Here is a 13,636-nt window from a genome sequence, read left to right on the forward strand (position 1 = left end):
ATACTGAAGTACAAACAATGGTCAGCCACAGTGAATCACAGAGCCGCTCTCAAAGACCTAGGATAAGCAGAACAGATTAAATAAACAGATAACTCTGAACGCTTTAAGAGCTGGGGGTAGAATATGCTTGGTTGATGGAGGGCCTGTTAACTCTGCATTGCTCACAGCATCATGTGGTGTTGGGACAGGGTCCTAATATGTCAAAGAAAGGTCTATAAATGCACAAACTAAAATAAAATCGCTGTGAAATGTTAAACCGATCTTTTTTTGCAGCTCTGATGATCCTCAAACAACAAAACACAAAGGAGGGACTCTTTTGGTACAATATCCCCAGAAGAGCGAGGGGAAGGATCTGAAGATCCTCGTCCAGCCTGAGACCCAGCACAGAGCCCGCTATCTGACTGAAGGCAGCCGAGGGTCGGTGAAGGACCGCACGCAGCAGGGCTTCCCAACTGTGAAGGTGACTTTAAAACCCTGACACAACCTGTGGTGTAGTGTGTCTTAGTTTAAGGTTAAGTTAATGATTGGGCTGTTGCCGGAGGCTCTAAAATAAGTGCCTGTGTGTACGATTTGCTATTCCTAGAGCTTTAGGAGCAGTGGGGCAAACACTGTGTTCAAGGTGGAAAAGTAAAGGTCATGGTGACAGGAAGTAAAGAGTCTGTTCACACTGATCACCGGCTAATGCCAGCTCTAATCCTGTATTTGTTTTATACAGTATCTCCTCTATTTTCAAGTTTCCTGTTACACTTTCATTTTGTTTTTTGGGGGGGGTTTTTTAAGATTATTTTTTAGCTTTTTGCCTTTATTTGTAGGACAGCTGAAGAGAGACAGCAAATGTGGGGAGTAGAGAGTGGGGGATGACATGCACCAAATGATCGGCAGACCGGCAGTCGCCTCTGTTCATGGGACGCCTGCTCTACCAACTGAGCTAAACCAGCGCCCCATGTTTTTAAGTGTTTTATGTTTTGTATGTGGAGAGACTTGTTTATTCAGAGAGGATTGGAGTAGATTAAACAGCCCCTCTACATAGTTATTCATACTTCATACTCAAGTTGTACAAATTAAAAATAGCTTGACAGGACTGGGAATGCACTTCTCACAGTCTGCTCATTAGATTTCTTGTGTACAGCTGGGCATCCAGTTTGATAATCAGTTGTACTTTATGCAGTCTGTCCAAAATATTCTACACAATAGACCATCGATGAACTAAATGTTTTTGAGATCATCTGTAAAATTAAACACGGAGACTCCACTATGCAAAGTCTTTAAGTCAGATTTGCTGGTGTTCATGGTCTCACAACCTTGTTTGTACACTGGACAGCTGAAGGGAGCGAGTTGGGAGCCCGATCAAAGAGATTGATTTAAGTCCAGGAGGGTTCTGAAGTCGAATCTAGGCACAAAGGAGGGTGAGTTGTGCTGAATCAGTAATTGGTTTCTTTGTAATGTCAGCGCTCTTGAAGGGCAGGTGGACCCAGATGAAGAACTTGGGCATAGAAGTCAGAAACACAAGGTAGAAGATATCTAGCACATGTTAGCTTTTCAATGGCTGCCGAGATTAAATTCTATGCAGTCTGAACCACATATTCTTACTTACACAAAAAGGCCATAAACTTTTTTTTCTATAATTCAAATATTGCTTGTCTTTTTTTCCTCTCCCACAGCTGGAAGGTGTGAATGAGCCGGTAGTGTTGCAGGTGTTTGTGGGCAACGATGCCGGACGTGTGAAGCCTCATGGATTTTATCAGGCCTGCAGGGTCACCGGCCGAAACACCACGGCCTGCAAAGAGGTGGACATCGATGGCACAACTGTTATCGAGGTGTCCCTCGATCCTAGCACTATGATGACACTAGCGTGAGTACTTTTTATGAAATTTTAATTTTATTATGAATGTATATGTCTATAAATCACAAAAATGCTCCTGGTACTTCACAGATAATTTAAACCAGTTGCTGTATAACAGGATTGCATAGATAAAGACCCATGCGAGCTGTGGGGTAGATTGATCCCCTCGGGGAAATCAGTTGTGGTAATGAGATGCTGAGGTATTTAGTGTTGTGAAGAGCTGCTAGTTTAGCAAACACTGTGAAGTTTGTTGTTTAAACTGCAGGTTTTTCCAAGCTATCATTGTCTCTCCATGCAGGGTGGACTGTGTGGGGATCTTGAAGCTCCGTAATGCTGATGTCGAGGCTCGCATCGGTGTGGCCGGGTCAAAGAAGAAGAGCACACGCGCTCGGCTGGTGTTTCGGGTCAACATTCCCCGTCCTGATGGTTCAGTGCTCACACTACAGACTCCCTCATCTCCGATCCTGTGCAGTAAGTCCGCCTCCTCATGTTGTCCGTAAAACCTCGTATGAATTGTTGTTTTGGTCCAGCCATTAAAAAAAAAATTATATTAGATTGTAGATATATGCAGATACAAAGATTGGATTCTTGTGTATTATTTCCCTGTTTAAACCAGTGTCAATAAAGGTTGACCTACATAGTTCCCAGATTCCCATTATAAACTCAGCTATTTTCTTCTCTTTAACAGGAGAGTCCTGTTTGTAAGTTTAATATAGCCTGAGGTCAGAGGACTCTCGTCTTTTGATGTCCGCATTTGGAGACAATGAGTAAAGATCCTTTCAGATTCAAGTGTTATTTGATAATGCGTACAGTATGAGGGTGTGGTTGGTTTCATAAACAGGAAAGACGCTTAGGGCCATAAGAAAGTCTCTGAGTAAGTGGATTTGGCAGAAATGCTTTGAGAGAGACATGGGAGAAAGAGAAGGAAAGGACGAAACAATAGAGGTGTGTGGACTTCTGTTGTTTACACAGCCAGCATGCAATCCAGGGAAATATCTTTCCACAAAACAAAAAAATAGTAATCCCCCACTGGCAGCAGCGTGGGCGTGCAGAGCAGAGAAGGAGCTTTGTGAAATGTGTGAGAGGCAAAGGGGTGTGTTTTGTTTCAGGTTGCTCGAAGTCCTTTTTCAGAGGCCTGTCTGAAACATAGAACATCTTAGAGGGACGAATACTTGTCTTCTCCTTCTCCGTGCTGGTTATCTGCACGTCTTAAAAAGTCTTTAACATCATCAAATTCAGTTGCCCTAGCTTCTTATTCGCCATAGATGATAATGAAAAGTGTTACAAAGTCTTAATATACAGGTTATAAAATGTTTGGTAGGAGACAGTGTAGAAATATAAACTACAACAGGGGTTGAAACTGTAGAAAAACTACAGATGTTGCAACAGTGGACTGTACTGCTGCTGATGACTGATGAGGTATGAAATGTGATTTGATAATAAGTAATTGTGTAGTTTAAATAGTTTTTGAAAATGTCTTCACTTAAACTTGGTAAATAAAAAAAAACAAAAAACTCTTGTTAATTTTAGTGTCCAATTTGTTGATAAAAATTAGTTCCAAATTGAGCCTGGTTAAGTAATTGTCTTTGGCTGCAATAGTGGTATTATTTTTTGTTCGTTAAAGATAAAATCACTTTAAAACTGCATGTTTTAAAAATGATGTTGAGGAAAAAAATAAAATATTGCCTTGTATATTTCAGGACCCAAGAACATCTCCTATGTGTTATAATTCTCTGGCTTTTTTCTGCTCAAAGGAATTGATCGTTGTTATTCTTAATCTGTGAATATATATGTCCGTGTTTGTTTTGTGTATTAAAAAGAGAGTTAAATATATGTTGGATGGGGCATGAGTTTAGCTAGGTAGAGCAGGCAGGCCAACCATTTGGTGCATGTCATCCCCCACTCTCTACTCCCCACACTTCCCGTCTCTCTTCAGTTGTTCTATAAATAAAGGCAAAAAGCCAAAAACATAATCTTTAAAAAAAACTTAGAAATAATAACACAACAAAAGGACCCCATTGCCTGTAAATAGCAGTGCACAGATTCTTATCATAGTAGGACACATAATGCTTTTATTCATAGCCACATCAAATGTGTGTGGAAATAAATTCATGAGTGAAAATGAGCCTTATCAATCATATTAAACTGTATATATCTGCTCTGTTTACAGCTCAGCCTGCAGGAGTGCCTGAAATCCTGAAGAAGTCACTACACAGCTGTTCAGTGAGGGGAGGAGAAGAAGTTTTCATCATCGGCAAAAACTTCCTGAAAGACACGAAAGTCATATTTCAAGAGAATGTTTCAGGTAATGCTCTACATATTGGTTCATTGAACATATTTGGTTCTCATGCATGTTTCATCAAAGTTAACGTGCTTGATCTTCTCATCTGGTACAGATGAGAGCTCGTGGAAGGCGGAGGCAGAGATTGACATGGAGCTGTTTCACCAGGTACACATGTGATTGTTCTTGTCTTATTTCTGTACCAAATGATGAATGCCAATTACTAATGAGCTGAGTAGATAGAAGCAGCCGGTTCAGATTTGTATGGGGATTTAGATATAATCATCTTAAACGGCTGCTGGTTCAAAGGTTTGAGTAGTCTCATTGTGTTCTGACCTAATTACACTCAGTCTCAAAGGCTGAACTGAGTGTGTCTCAACAGTCTGATTTAAACCTTTGTCCTTGGAAACAATCGATGAATCTGCAGCTAATAGAAAAGGCTCTTGTGTTTAACTCTTTGGATGCCATTTAGTCATTTGTTAAAGGTGCACTGTGGAGTTTTTATGTGAACAATCGATTTGATGTAAATGAACATTTACATTACAGACTTCTGCAGTCACAGCTAATGGTTTGCTGTTAGAGAACAAGATACAGTCAGAGTGGCTTCCAGCTAATCCAGTTATAGCTCATCAGTGTCTCTAGTGGTCAAAAAATCTACAGTGTATATTTGATGATTGTATATTTATTCACTGTTTTCTTCTTATTCTTTATTTTTTGCTGACATTTTTTTATGTAATGTCTCAAAGAATCACCTGATAGTGAAGGTTCCTCCGTACCAGAACCAAGCCATCTCCTCTTCAGTGTGTGTGGGAATCTTTGTGGTGACAAATGCTGGGAGGTCGCATGACGTTCAGCCTTTTACCTACACTCCAGATTCAGGTTTGTTACACTCACTCTCAGTTAATATTCTAAATCACACATAGTGCCTCCTCATATGTCTGTTTTTACAATCACCTGATAGCTTGTTAGATACTGTAGTAGATTATTTATAAAGTCCTTTTTTGATTTACCGGCTCACTCAGTTTCTAACTTTGAGAACAGCACCACCTACTGTTCAGTAGGAACAGAGCAAGTATTAGCATTCATTAGCTTACTTTCAAGAGCATTATCAGCATTTTAAAGTTGTTTTTGGTATCAAAAATCTGTTGTTTTTCCTTGCAGCTAAAAATGATGTTCCTGTGAAGAAAGAGACTCCATCTCCAGTGAAGACTTGCTCATTTGATGAACAAATTAAAGGTTTGTTTTCTCTTGTAAACCATCCAATATGGCAATGACTGTATTGGCTATATGAGCACTTTTTGATTAGCTGAACACAAAGCAAAATAAAACATTGTAAGAGTAAAACCTGACATATTCCTTGGTCTCCTACAGTTCTAGATGGCGCCTTGTTGCCTTCGATGTTGCCTATGGTGAAGAGAGAGGATGTCACTCCGATGGAGGTCACCAGCAACCTCCAGTCGTCTGGTGTTTTTAAGGTGATATATTGATCTGTGACTTGACAAAGCTCTCATTTATAACTTTTGAATTGAAGTAATCTGATATTTAACATCATATAAATGTGTTAAATTCATGTAAGCTCAGAATGTGTTTACTTATCTTTAAGAGAAGTGTTTAATGTGGACAGTTTTAATAATAAAGAAAGTACAAAACATAAAAGCAAAATAAAGCACCTTTTTAAATCCTTTATCATGTTGTTTTCTGCAGACTGGTGACCTGTGTGCAGCGCAGCAGAACCCAGATATGACTGCAGGCCATCTAAATAAGAACAGACCATACTCAAGCAGCCTCTCTCAGCCAGCAGGTGACCCTGACAAAGGCCAGGCTCCTGTTTTTACCAACACAGAGCCCTTAAGCACTATCCAGAAGCAGGACATTGCTGCCACCTTTTCAGTGCCTGCTGACTCCCTGCTCCAGCAGAGCTCACAGCAGTTCCTTCTGGAGCCCAGAGAGGGCCTCGGGCAGGAGAGGCCCGGCAGCGGCCCTGGAGCTGTAGGGAGGCTGTGCGGAGAGCCGGCACCTCCGCAGCAGCAACTGCCTCTGTACCCCACTGATGAAGTGGCCCAGCTGGAGGAGGCAGTCAGGCAACTGAAAGCTAAAGGGTACTGTAACTTACCACTTCAGCCTGACGACTCAATAGCCAAACAGCAGCAGCAGCACATCCAGCACCAACAACAGATTCAAAAACAGCAAATTCAGCAGCAACAGCAGCAACAAATTCAGCAGCAACAGCTTCAGCAGCAGCAGCAACAGCACGTTTTAGAGAACATGCAGCAGCTGTTTCAGTCACAGATTCAGATGCAGTGTGGCATGTTTCAGGATGCCTCTCAGGGCAAGAACACAGAGCAGCAAGGGTCGCCACAGGGAGTGGTGCCAAACCAGGGGACTCTCTTCCAACAGGCCCAGCAGCAGCAGCAGCAACAACAGCAACAACAACAACAGCAACAGCAGCAAGCAGCTCTTTTTCAGCAGGCGAGTGACCTGCTCTCTATTCAGACCAACTTCCTCCAGCAGACGCCCCCACACCCTTCACCACCCATGTTCCACAATCCTGCTTCTTTGGCCGAAACACAGGATCCACAGGGGGGGTTGTTTCAGAAAGCCTCTCAGGAGCAGGTCCAGGCTGCTCTTTTCCAAAACACCATGACAGTCCTGCAGTCTCCAGACCAGCAGCCATCAACCCCTGGACTTTTCCTCCCTCAGAGCAGTAGCGCTCAACAGCAACAACAACAGCAGCAGCAGCAATTGGCCTTCCTCAGCGCTCTGCAAACTCCTGCTCCTCCAGAACCACAATCAGTATTTCAGCCTCAGACCCAGCTCTCCCCCATCCAGCAGAGAGGTCCCATGGAGCAGCAGCAGGCCGCCCAGCCTCCTCCACACACACAGCCGGCCCAGCAGGCCTCCCTCTTTCAGAACATCTCCCAACATCCATCTGCGAACACGCTCAGTCCAGGCCAGCAGCAGCAACAGCAGGCTGGACTGCTGTTCTGCAACAACCGCATGTCCACTCCAGACCAGGCCTCCAGCCTCCTCTTCAGCAGCCAAGGCCAGATGCCCCCGCTGACTACCAGCAGTCTTGTTTCCCAAGAGCCCCAAAACCCCTCTCTGCTCTTTTCCCAAGCCAGCATGGTGACAGTAAACCAGCAGGATCGTGCTGAACCCATGAGCTTAGGGAACCCTGCAGATCCTCGTCAGCAAGTCATGTTTCAGGAGCAGCAGCCGATGCAGCTGGGCAGCAGCTCAAACAGCCGGCAGGAGCAGCCTGTGGGCCTCTTTATGCCTCAGACTAACATGGCCTCTCTCCAAGGGGGGCTAGCTGCTCAGGAGCTCGCACAGTCGGCCATGTTTGCCTCACAGAACGGCGTGGCAAACCTCCAGACAACCACCTCTTCCCCTGTTCAACAGCCAGGGACTCTGTTTCAGACGGCTGTCAGTGGAAACATCAATCAGCCCAGCCAGCCGCAACAACCTGGCCTCTTCCTTTTTGGGATTCAGAACGGTGAGGACTCGATTACACAGGTGCACACATTCAAACATATTAAACATTCAAGTCAACAAATTTAGATGGCAAGAGTTATATGAGACCTCTCGAAAAACTGACTGAGAAAATTAGAGCTTTTGTTAAGGACAAACAAATGGGAAAGAGTCTCTTACACCACATAAAGCATAGAAAACGTATTGTAATTAAGTCATATTCTTGAACTAACTTTACTAAAATGTTTACCAAATGCGCTACATGAAAGCATCTCTTCATATGAAAATCAAAAAGAAATGTGAAACATTAAGCTTAAAGCTTAAAAACACATTTCCACCATGACATCACTGGTAACTAACGGTTTATTTATGTGAGGTCTTTTAACTTGCCCCTCTCTTTCCCTCTTTCATGCAGAGTGTGGCCAGCTGATGAACGCTCCTGGAAACACGCTGTCGGATCAGATCATTGCTATCAGCCAGTCCGGTCAGAACCAAAGAGAGAGCGAAGCTCACATTCAGTCTCTGCTCAGTCAGTCCCTGTCACAGTCCGGGTCCGTGCAGAACAGCATGTCGTCCCAGAACATGGAGAAGATCGACGACCTGCTGGTCAGCTTGCAGGGGTCTGGCACCAACGTAACTCGCTCATACTAACCTTGATTGCAGGTTCACGGATTGGTCTTTTATTTTCTTCTGATAGTACATGGAAGAATTGTAAAATGTAGACAAAATAGTCAAAATACTATCAGTTAATTTCTAAAGATTTTAGAACTCGGCCTGCATCATGAAGTTTTTTCTGCCATACAAACACACTATTTATTAGAACATATGAGCAAACATTGTGAAATGTTTCTGGCCTTGATGAGCCGGTCTCTTCCCCCCTGAAAAGTTCTCATGATGACTCTCCAGACTGAAATGAATCGACTAATTCATATCCAGACATTGAACTGGGAATTTGGTTCTAAATTTCTCGGCTCAGTGGGGCAGCCCCATGATTGTCTCCCTGTTGTGAAAACATAGCAAAATATGATCCAGGCATACAATAACTAAGTGGCCTTGTTGTTCATGTAACTTGTGAAGTTCTGTGTGCATCTGTAGATAGTTTATCAGTTGTGTTATCGGCAGCATCTTTTGGTTCTTGTGGTGTTTCCTGACGTGTTCTCCAAAGTGTTCAGCGGTTTCCATGAATAGTGTTCCCTTTAATACTTGTGTATTTTTTTTGTTGCATAGAGAGTAGAGTGTGTGGTTTAGCAGGGACAATTGGACAGAATATGGTATGTTGGGTTGAAGATGTAGAAGGTAGTCACTGTTGACGTGCACTGAAGTTATTCTCACGTGACCCAACAGTGAAGGGAGTGTGCTGAAAGAAGGTTAGAGAGGTCGAGTGGAGTCAGAGGAATGAGAGTTAGAACGGCAGGTAATGATACAAAGGTTTGATATGTAGTCACAAACAAGTGTCTATCCTTTATAGGTGCTTATTATTCAACGTTCTTGCACCTGATATTATAAATAAATGTACTCTAGCTGTATCGGAGAGCCAACAAGGTGACTCAGGCTTTCATTCATGATATGGAATAGAGAAAAACTGCTCTGAATGTGCATAAATAAGTAGTAAAGTGGCATTTAGTTGCTCTCACAATAGGCTAAATTTGGTCTGCTCTTGCCTAGACCTGTTTAGTACAGTATTACCTTAAGAATATTTGTAGCTCTGCCAACAGCTGCGCGGTGCAGATGTTCGCCTCTAGCTGTGAAACATATTCAATAATACAGCACACACATCTCCACCACAGTGTACAGATAGCACTTTGTGATATAGGTAAGCAAACATGTTCAGGCTAACATTTAGTCTCTATTCTTTGAAACCCAAACTGTGTCAGTTTGCTTTTTTGTAGAACAGAGTCTCTTTTTAATGTATTACAAAGACATGAATGTGGTGGGAGGAATATAAAGAAATATTGGCCTTTTTTACGTTTGTATTCAGCACTTTACGATGCTGTTCTGTATGACCACTTCACTCATTGAGGGTACAGTACAGTCCCACAAGAGGTGGGTCTTATTCCCCTTAATGTTTACAGTGAAGAAGATACATTTCTTACATGGATCAGAAATCATTACTGTCCTGTGTTAGCATAGCAACGTTTGTGCAGTCGAACAGACTCTTCAAAATGTTCTCTGGTCTCTGTCTGCTGTAATATAACAGTGTAGCTCAGCCAACTATCTTGCAAGTATTCATTCCCTAAACATGAGACATTATTTATTCCTGAAAACCAGCATAGACAACTGGACACATGACATAATGTGATAACAGTTGACGTATAACTCTTATTTAAGTACATGCGTCTACAGTTGAGAGAGTAGGATGTAATATAGTTTGTTATTTGTGTCATAGGGGTTAGTTTTAGTGTCATTGTGATGTCATCATTCTGCGTCAGGCACGCATGAACTGGGATAGTATTCTTAAACAAGCTAGAAACGAGCCTTTTTTTAACCGTTTTATTAATGTGATGGGTTTTAGTGAATGTTGAGGAGAGGCAGGAGTTTGTTGGCTACATCTCATCCAAGTTAAGGTATTAACATGCAGGAACAGAGCTCATTTTACATGTCTTGTAAACGTACAAGTTCTTAAGACTTATTGTCTTCGTCTGTAGTTGGCCAATGGCCTCAGGACCAAAGTTTGACTTGAGTTTGCTTTGTATAAATCCTGATGACAGGCCAGTTTTATGGCTTTTCCTCTTCTTTTTTTCTAACTTGCAAATTAAAAGCATCGACTATTATTAGTCTTCTTAAGATACAGATTCCCTTATTAGGCATGATGTCACTTTTTTCTGTCTTTCTGTTTGTTTGTTGTGTTGTTTTAAAAATGTGTTTGGTTTCACTGTAAGTGTGTGCATGAACAAGGGGCTGGTCTCTGATGATGACAGGATTGGCTCAGTTTTATGCATCTTTGTACAGTTTGTTAGAAACACATCAACACCGTTACATTTTATATACTTTTGAATCAAATGAGAAACAGCTGTTTTATGATGGAGATTGTGTAAACTTTAATGTGATTTGTGGAACTACAGTGTGTCGGTTCGAGCAGTTTGAGTGGTTTTTAAAGGGACCCTACTCCTGAAGGAAACCTGACTTTGGAGAAAAGAGCTATCTGTGATTGGCTTTCTTCAACTTGTGAAAAAGAAGAACTAAGATTTCCGGTATTTATGATTTAATTTGTTTTACAAAGTTCAGACAATCTTTGTTTTGTTTTTTTCAGTATAGTACCTTATTTGTGTCTTGGTTCTTTTCAAAACTGTTTCCCTTGATTTTCTAACTATTCAATGTGATTTGGCCCTCACACATGCTGATACTGTAACTGGCAGCATCTTTACTTATGATAGTAAAGTGCTTTGTATGTTAGGAACAACATGTTGTAACATGAACGCATTCCTGATTTCTGGAAGGTTACAGTGTAGTAATACACACCTTAATGTACATATAATGTGCTTGTTCAAGGCTTATAATCGGAACATGTAGTCTTTTTTGACCAATGTCTAACAACATGGCAGAATGGCACCAAACTACTTTTACTGTCATGATTCAAAAACCCTTCAAACAGGACCAACAATTTCAGTGTTTTTACTATGAACATAGTACTGAATGTGATTATACAGCATGGCTGTAAATGTCTCGCTTAGATGCATAATGTTCTTTTATACACATACTGGGGAGGTAATTACTTTTTTGAAATTACAGTTTCCTCATGTGTGTATTTACAATGTAAATGGGTTAGAAATGTGACTCATTATTCAGTCGATAGTCTTTGGTCTTTGTTGATAAAAAAAGTTATATTTCTTTAAGATGCAACAGCCTCTAAACTCTGTCTGATTCCTGTAACAGAACAAGTCGTGGTTTTCTATTAAAGTAAACAGTTGACTAAATGTCAACAAATTAATTCTCCCAAATGTTCCCTTAAACGTCACTTTATACACTAATAGATATCGTACATGTGCCTTGAGGGGTTGTAGTAGTAGCACAACAGATGATGTTTTACCATTGTTGCCTGTTAAATGCCCCGCAGTGATGAGAAGTCCTCATTAATTAGTTTTAAGCCATAAGTGTACTTTAAATGCTCGACAACAGTGACCAGGTAAATGTGGTTGTGGTTGGTAATGTGTTGTGTGCAATTCCTGTCATACGTCTAAGTTGTTTGTACTGAAGTATCCATTGCATTTATGTTGTACAACGTAGATGCAGGCAAATGTTCTCTGAAACTGCTATGCAGCTAATATACTGTAAATGTAGATGTGTTAGTTTTGAATATATATTTTTCTAAATAGCCTCTCTAAAGTAGAAACCAAAGTAGATGTTCTTTCTATTATTTATGTCGATACTTGTTGAAATATTTTCTGATGCTTTAAGTGTCGCCTGAAGTTGATTTTTTTAAAATCTAAATCCTCTCAACAACTTTCTCAAACATGTTTTTTTTTGGGGATGAGACAATGGTCTTCTTATTTCCTCTTCTTTGAATCCAGGCTTTCTGTACACTGCTGCAGTGGTTCCCTATCTTTCTGACTTCTCTCAGGGCCTCTGCGTTACCAGGACTTTGTGTTGTTCTTATTCAGACCAGTAAAAGTGTCAGGCATACTAGACGTGTTTAGTCCTGTTATTTAGGAAAGATTTCCTACAAAACATCAATACTCAATATAATGGTTTTCTTGATCTGTTGTAATTATTTTCCAAAAATCTTTGCTTTCTTCACACTTCTGTAACATCATTAAAGACCCTTCAGGTTAACATTAAGTGACCCACTCTTCTAATAAACAAACTATTTTTGCTTCTGGAAGTTAGAAGAGGGAAATTTTGCCTTTGCTTTTCTAACCATTTGAACAACTGTCAAATAATCACCCTCTGGGGGAAAATTCTTTCTATATATTAGGCTTTTGTTGGGATGTTTGTATTCTCTTGCAATTATATTTCTGTAAACTTGCTGCTATCTGTATTAAACATATACTTCAAAAGTTACGTCTCTGAGCTGTTATTTCATGTTTAAATGTCATCTACTGCACAAGAGTACTACTTGGCTGTGGGATGAGGATACACATTTTTTTCAAAAATACATCCTCTTAATATTGGTTGTTAACCTTCCCAATTACAGTTATTTGAAATCAATTTACACCATGGGACAAACAATAACTAGAATTATATGGAAGGGAAAACATTTCAGGTACGATATAAATAATTAAAGCTACCAATGTGTTGTTGTGATCCGTCTTATGACGCACACTGGAAAGGAATTGATTGTAGACTAATTTCTGAAGATACAGGGATTGACTTGAAAATTCATTTTTGAAGGTGTGGAGAGCAAAAGCACTTAAAATGGAACAAACTGATTCAATTCTGGCTTGGTTTTTTAAATTCTTGTCCCAGAGAACAATATGTAAAAATATGATACATTACGTACTACTTGCCAAGACTTAAACTTTACTTGAACGAGTTATGCTCCAGGGCGAATGAACAGCGTTTTGTAGTACCTCTCCTCTAGTGCCATCATCAGGACGAACATTAGGCTGCACGGTTCTCCTTTCTGCTATATCCGCATGCATGCTGTAGTTTCATTTTTTAATGGAAAGCACCATAAATTCAAGGGTCCACCCACCGAGTGACATTCTTTTACTTTCATTTTGCTTTTACAAGTGTGATCATGTATTAATGTTGCTTTAACTACTCGTTGTTGATCTATGTTGCAGGTTTTACCTTTGATGTTGTACTCAAGAACTGCTGTACGCGATCTTTGATCAACTTTTATTCTTATTTGTGTACCGGAAACCAGTGGGTTGTACAGTACAATCATAGACTGTATAAATAAGTACTATTTTTGCTTCTGGAAGTTAGAAGAGGGAAATTTTGCCTTTGCTTTTCTAACCATTTGAACAACTGTCAAATAATCACCCTCTGGGGGAAAATTCTTTCTATATATTAGGCTTTTGTTGGGATGTTTATATTCTCTTGCAATTATATTTCTGTAAACTTGCTGCTATCTGTATTAAACATATACTTCAAAAGTT

General features: G+C 40.6%; 1 protein-coding gene across 1 annotated transcript in view; it reads left to right on the forward strand.

Moving 5' to 3' along the window:
- nfat5b (nuclear factor of activated T cells 5b) overlaps nucleotides 1-12,570 on the forward strand; it is a 36,030-nt gene extending 23,460 nt beyond the window's left edge. The window contains exons 4-13 of the mRNA XM_069657603.1: nucleotides 274-460; nucleotides 1,662-1,852; nucleotides 2,142-2,314; nucleotides 4,014-4,148; nucleotides 4,240-4,292; nucleotides 4,871-5,003; nucleotides 5,286-5,360; nucleotides 5,496-5,599; nucleotides 5,829-7,620; nucleotides 8,011-12,570. Of these exons, the coding sequence (XP_069513704.1) occupies nucleotides 274-460; nucleotides 1,662-1,852; nucleotides 2,142-2,314; nucleotides 4,014-4,148; nucleotides 4,240-4,292; nucleotides 4,871-5,003; nucleotides 5,286-5,360; nucleotides 5,496-5,599; nucleotides 5,829-7,620; nucleotides 8,011-8,246 (3,079 nt within the window). The 3' untranslated portion in view covers nucleotides 8,247-12,570. The remainder of the gene's footprint in view (nucleotides 1-273; nucleotides 461-1,661; nucleotides 1,853-2,141; nucleotides 2,315-4,013; nucleotides 4,149-4,239; nucleotides 4,293-4,870; nucleotides 5,004-5,285; nucleotides 5,361-5,495; nucleotides 5,600-5,828; nucleotides 7,621-8,010) is intronic.
- The last annotated feature ends 1,066 nt before the right edge of the window (nucleotides 12,571-13,636 follow it).

This window comes from Semicossyphus pulcher, unplaced genomic scaffold, assembly GCF_022749685.1.
Source record: "Semicossyphus pulcher isolate SPU_LCO1_2020_fin unplaced genomic scaffold, fSemPul1.0.p SCAF_1, whole genome shotgun sequence".
NCBI classification, from domain to species: Eukaryota; Metazoa; Chordata; class Actinopteri; order Labriformes; family Labridae; genus Semicossyphus; species Semicossyphus pulcher.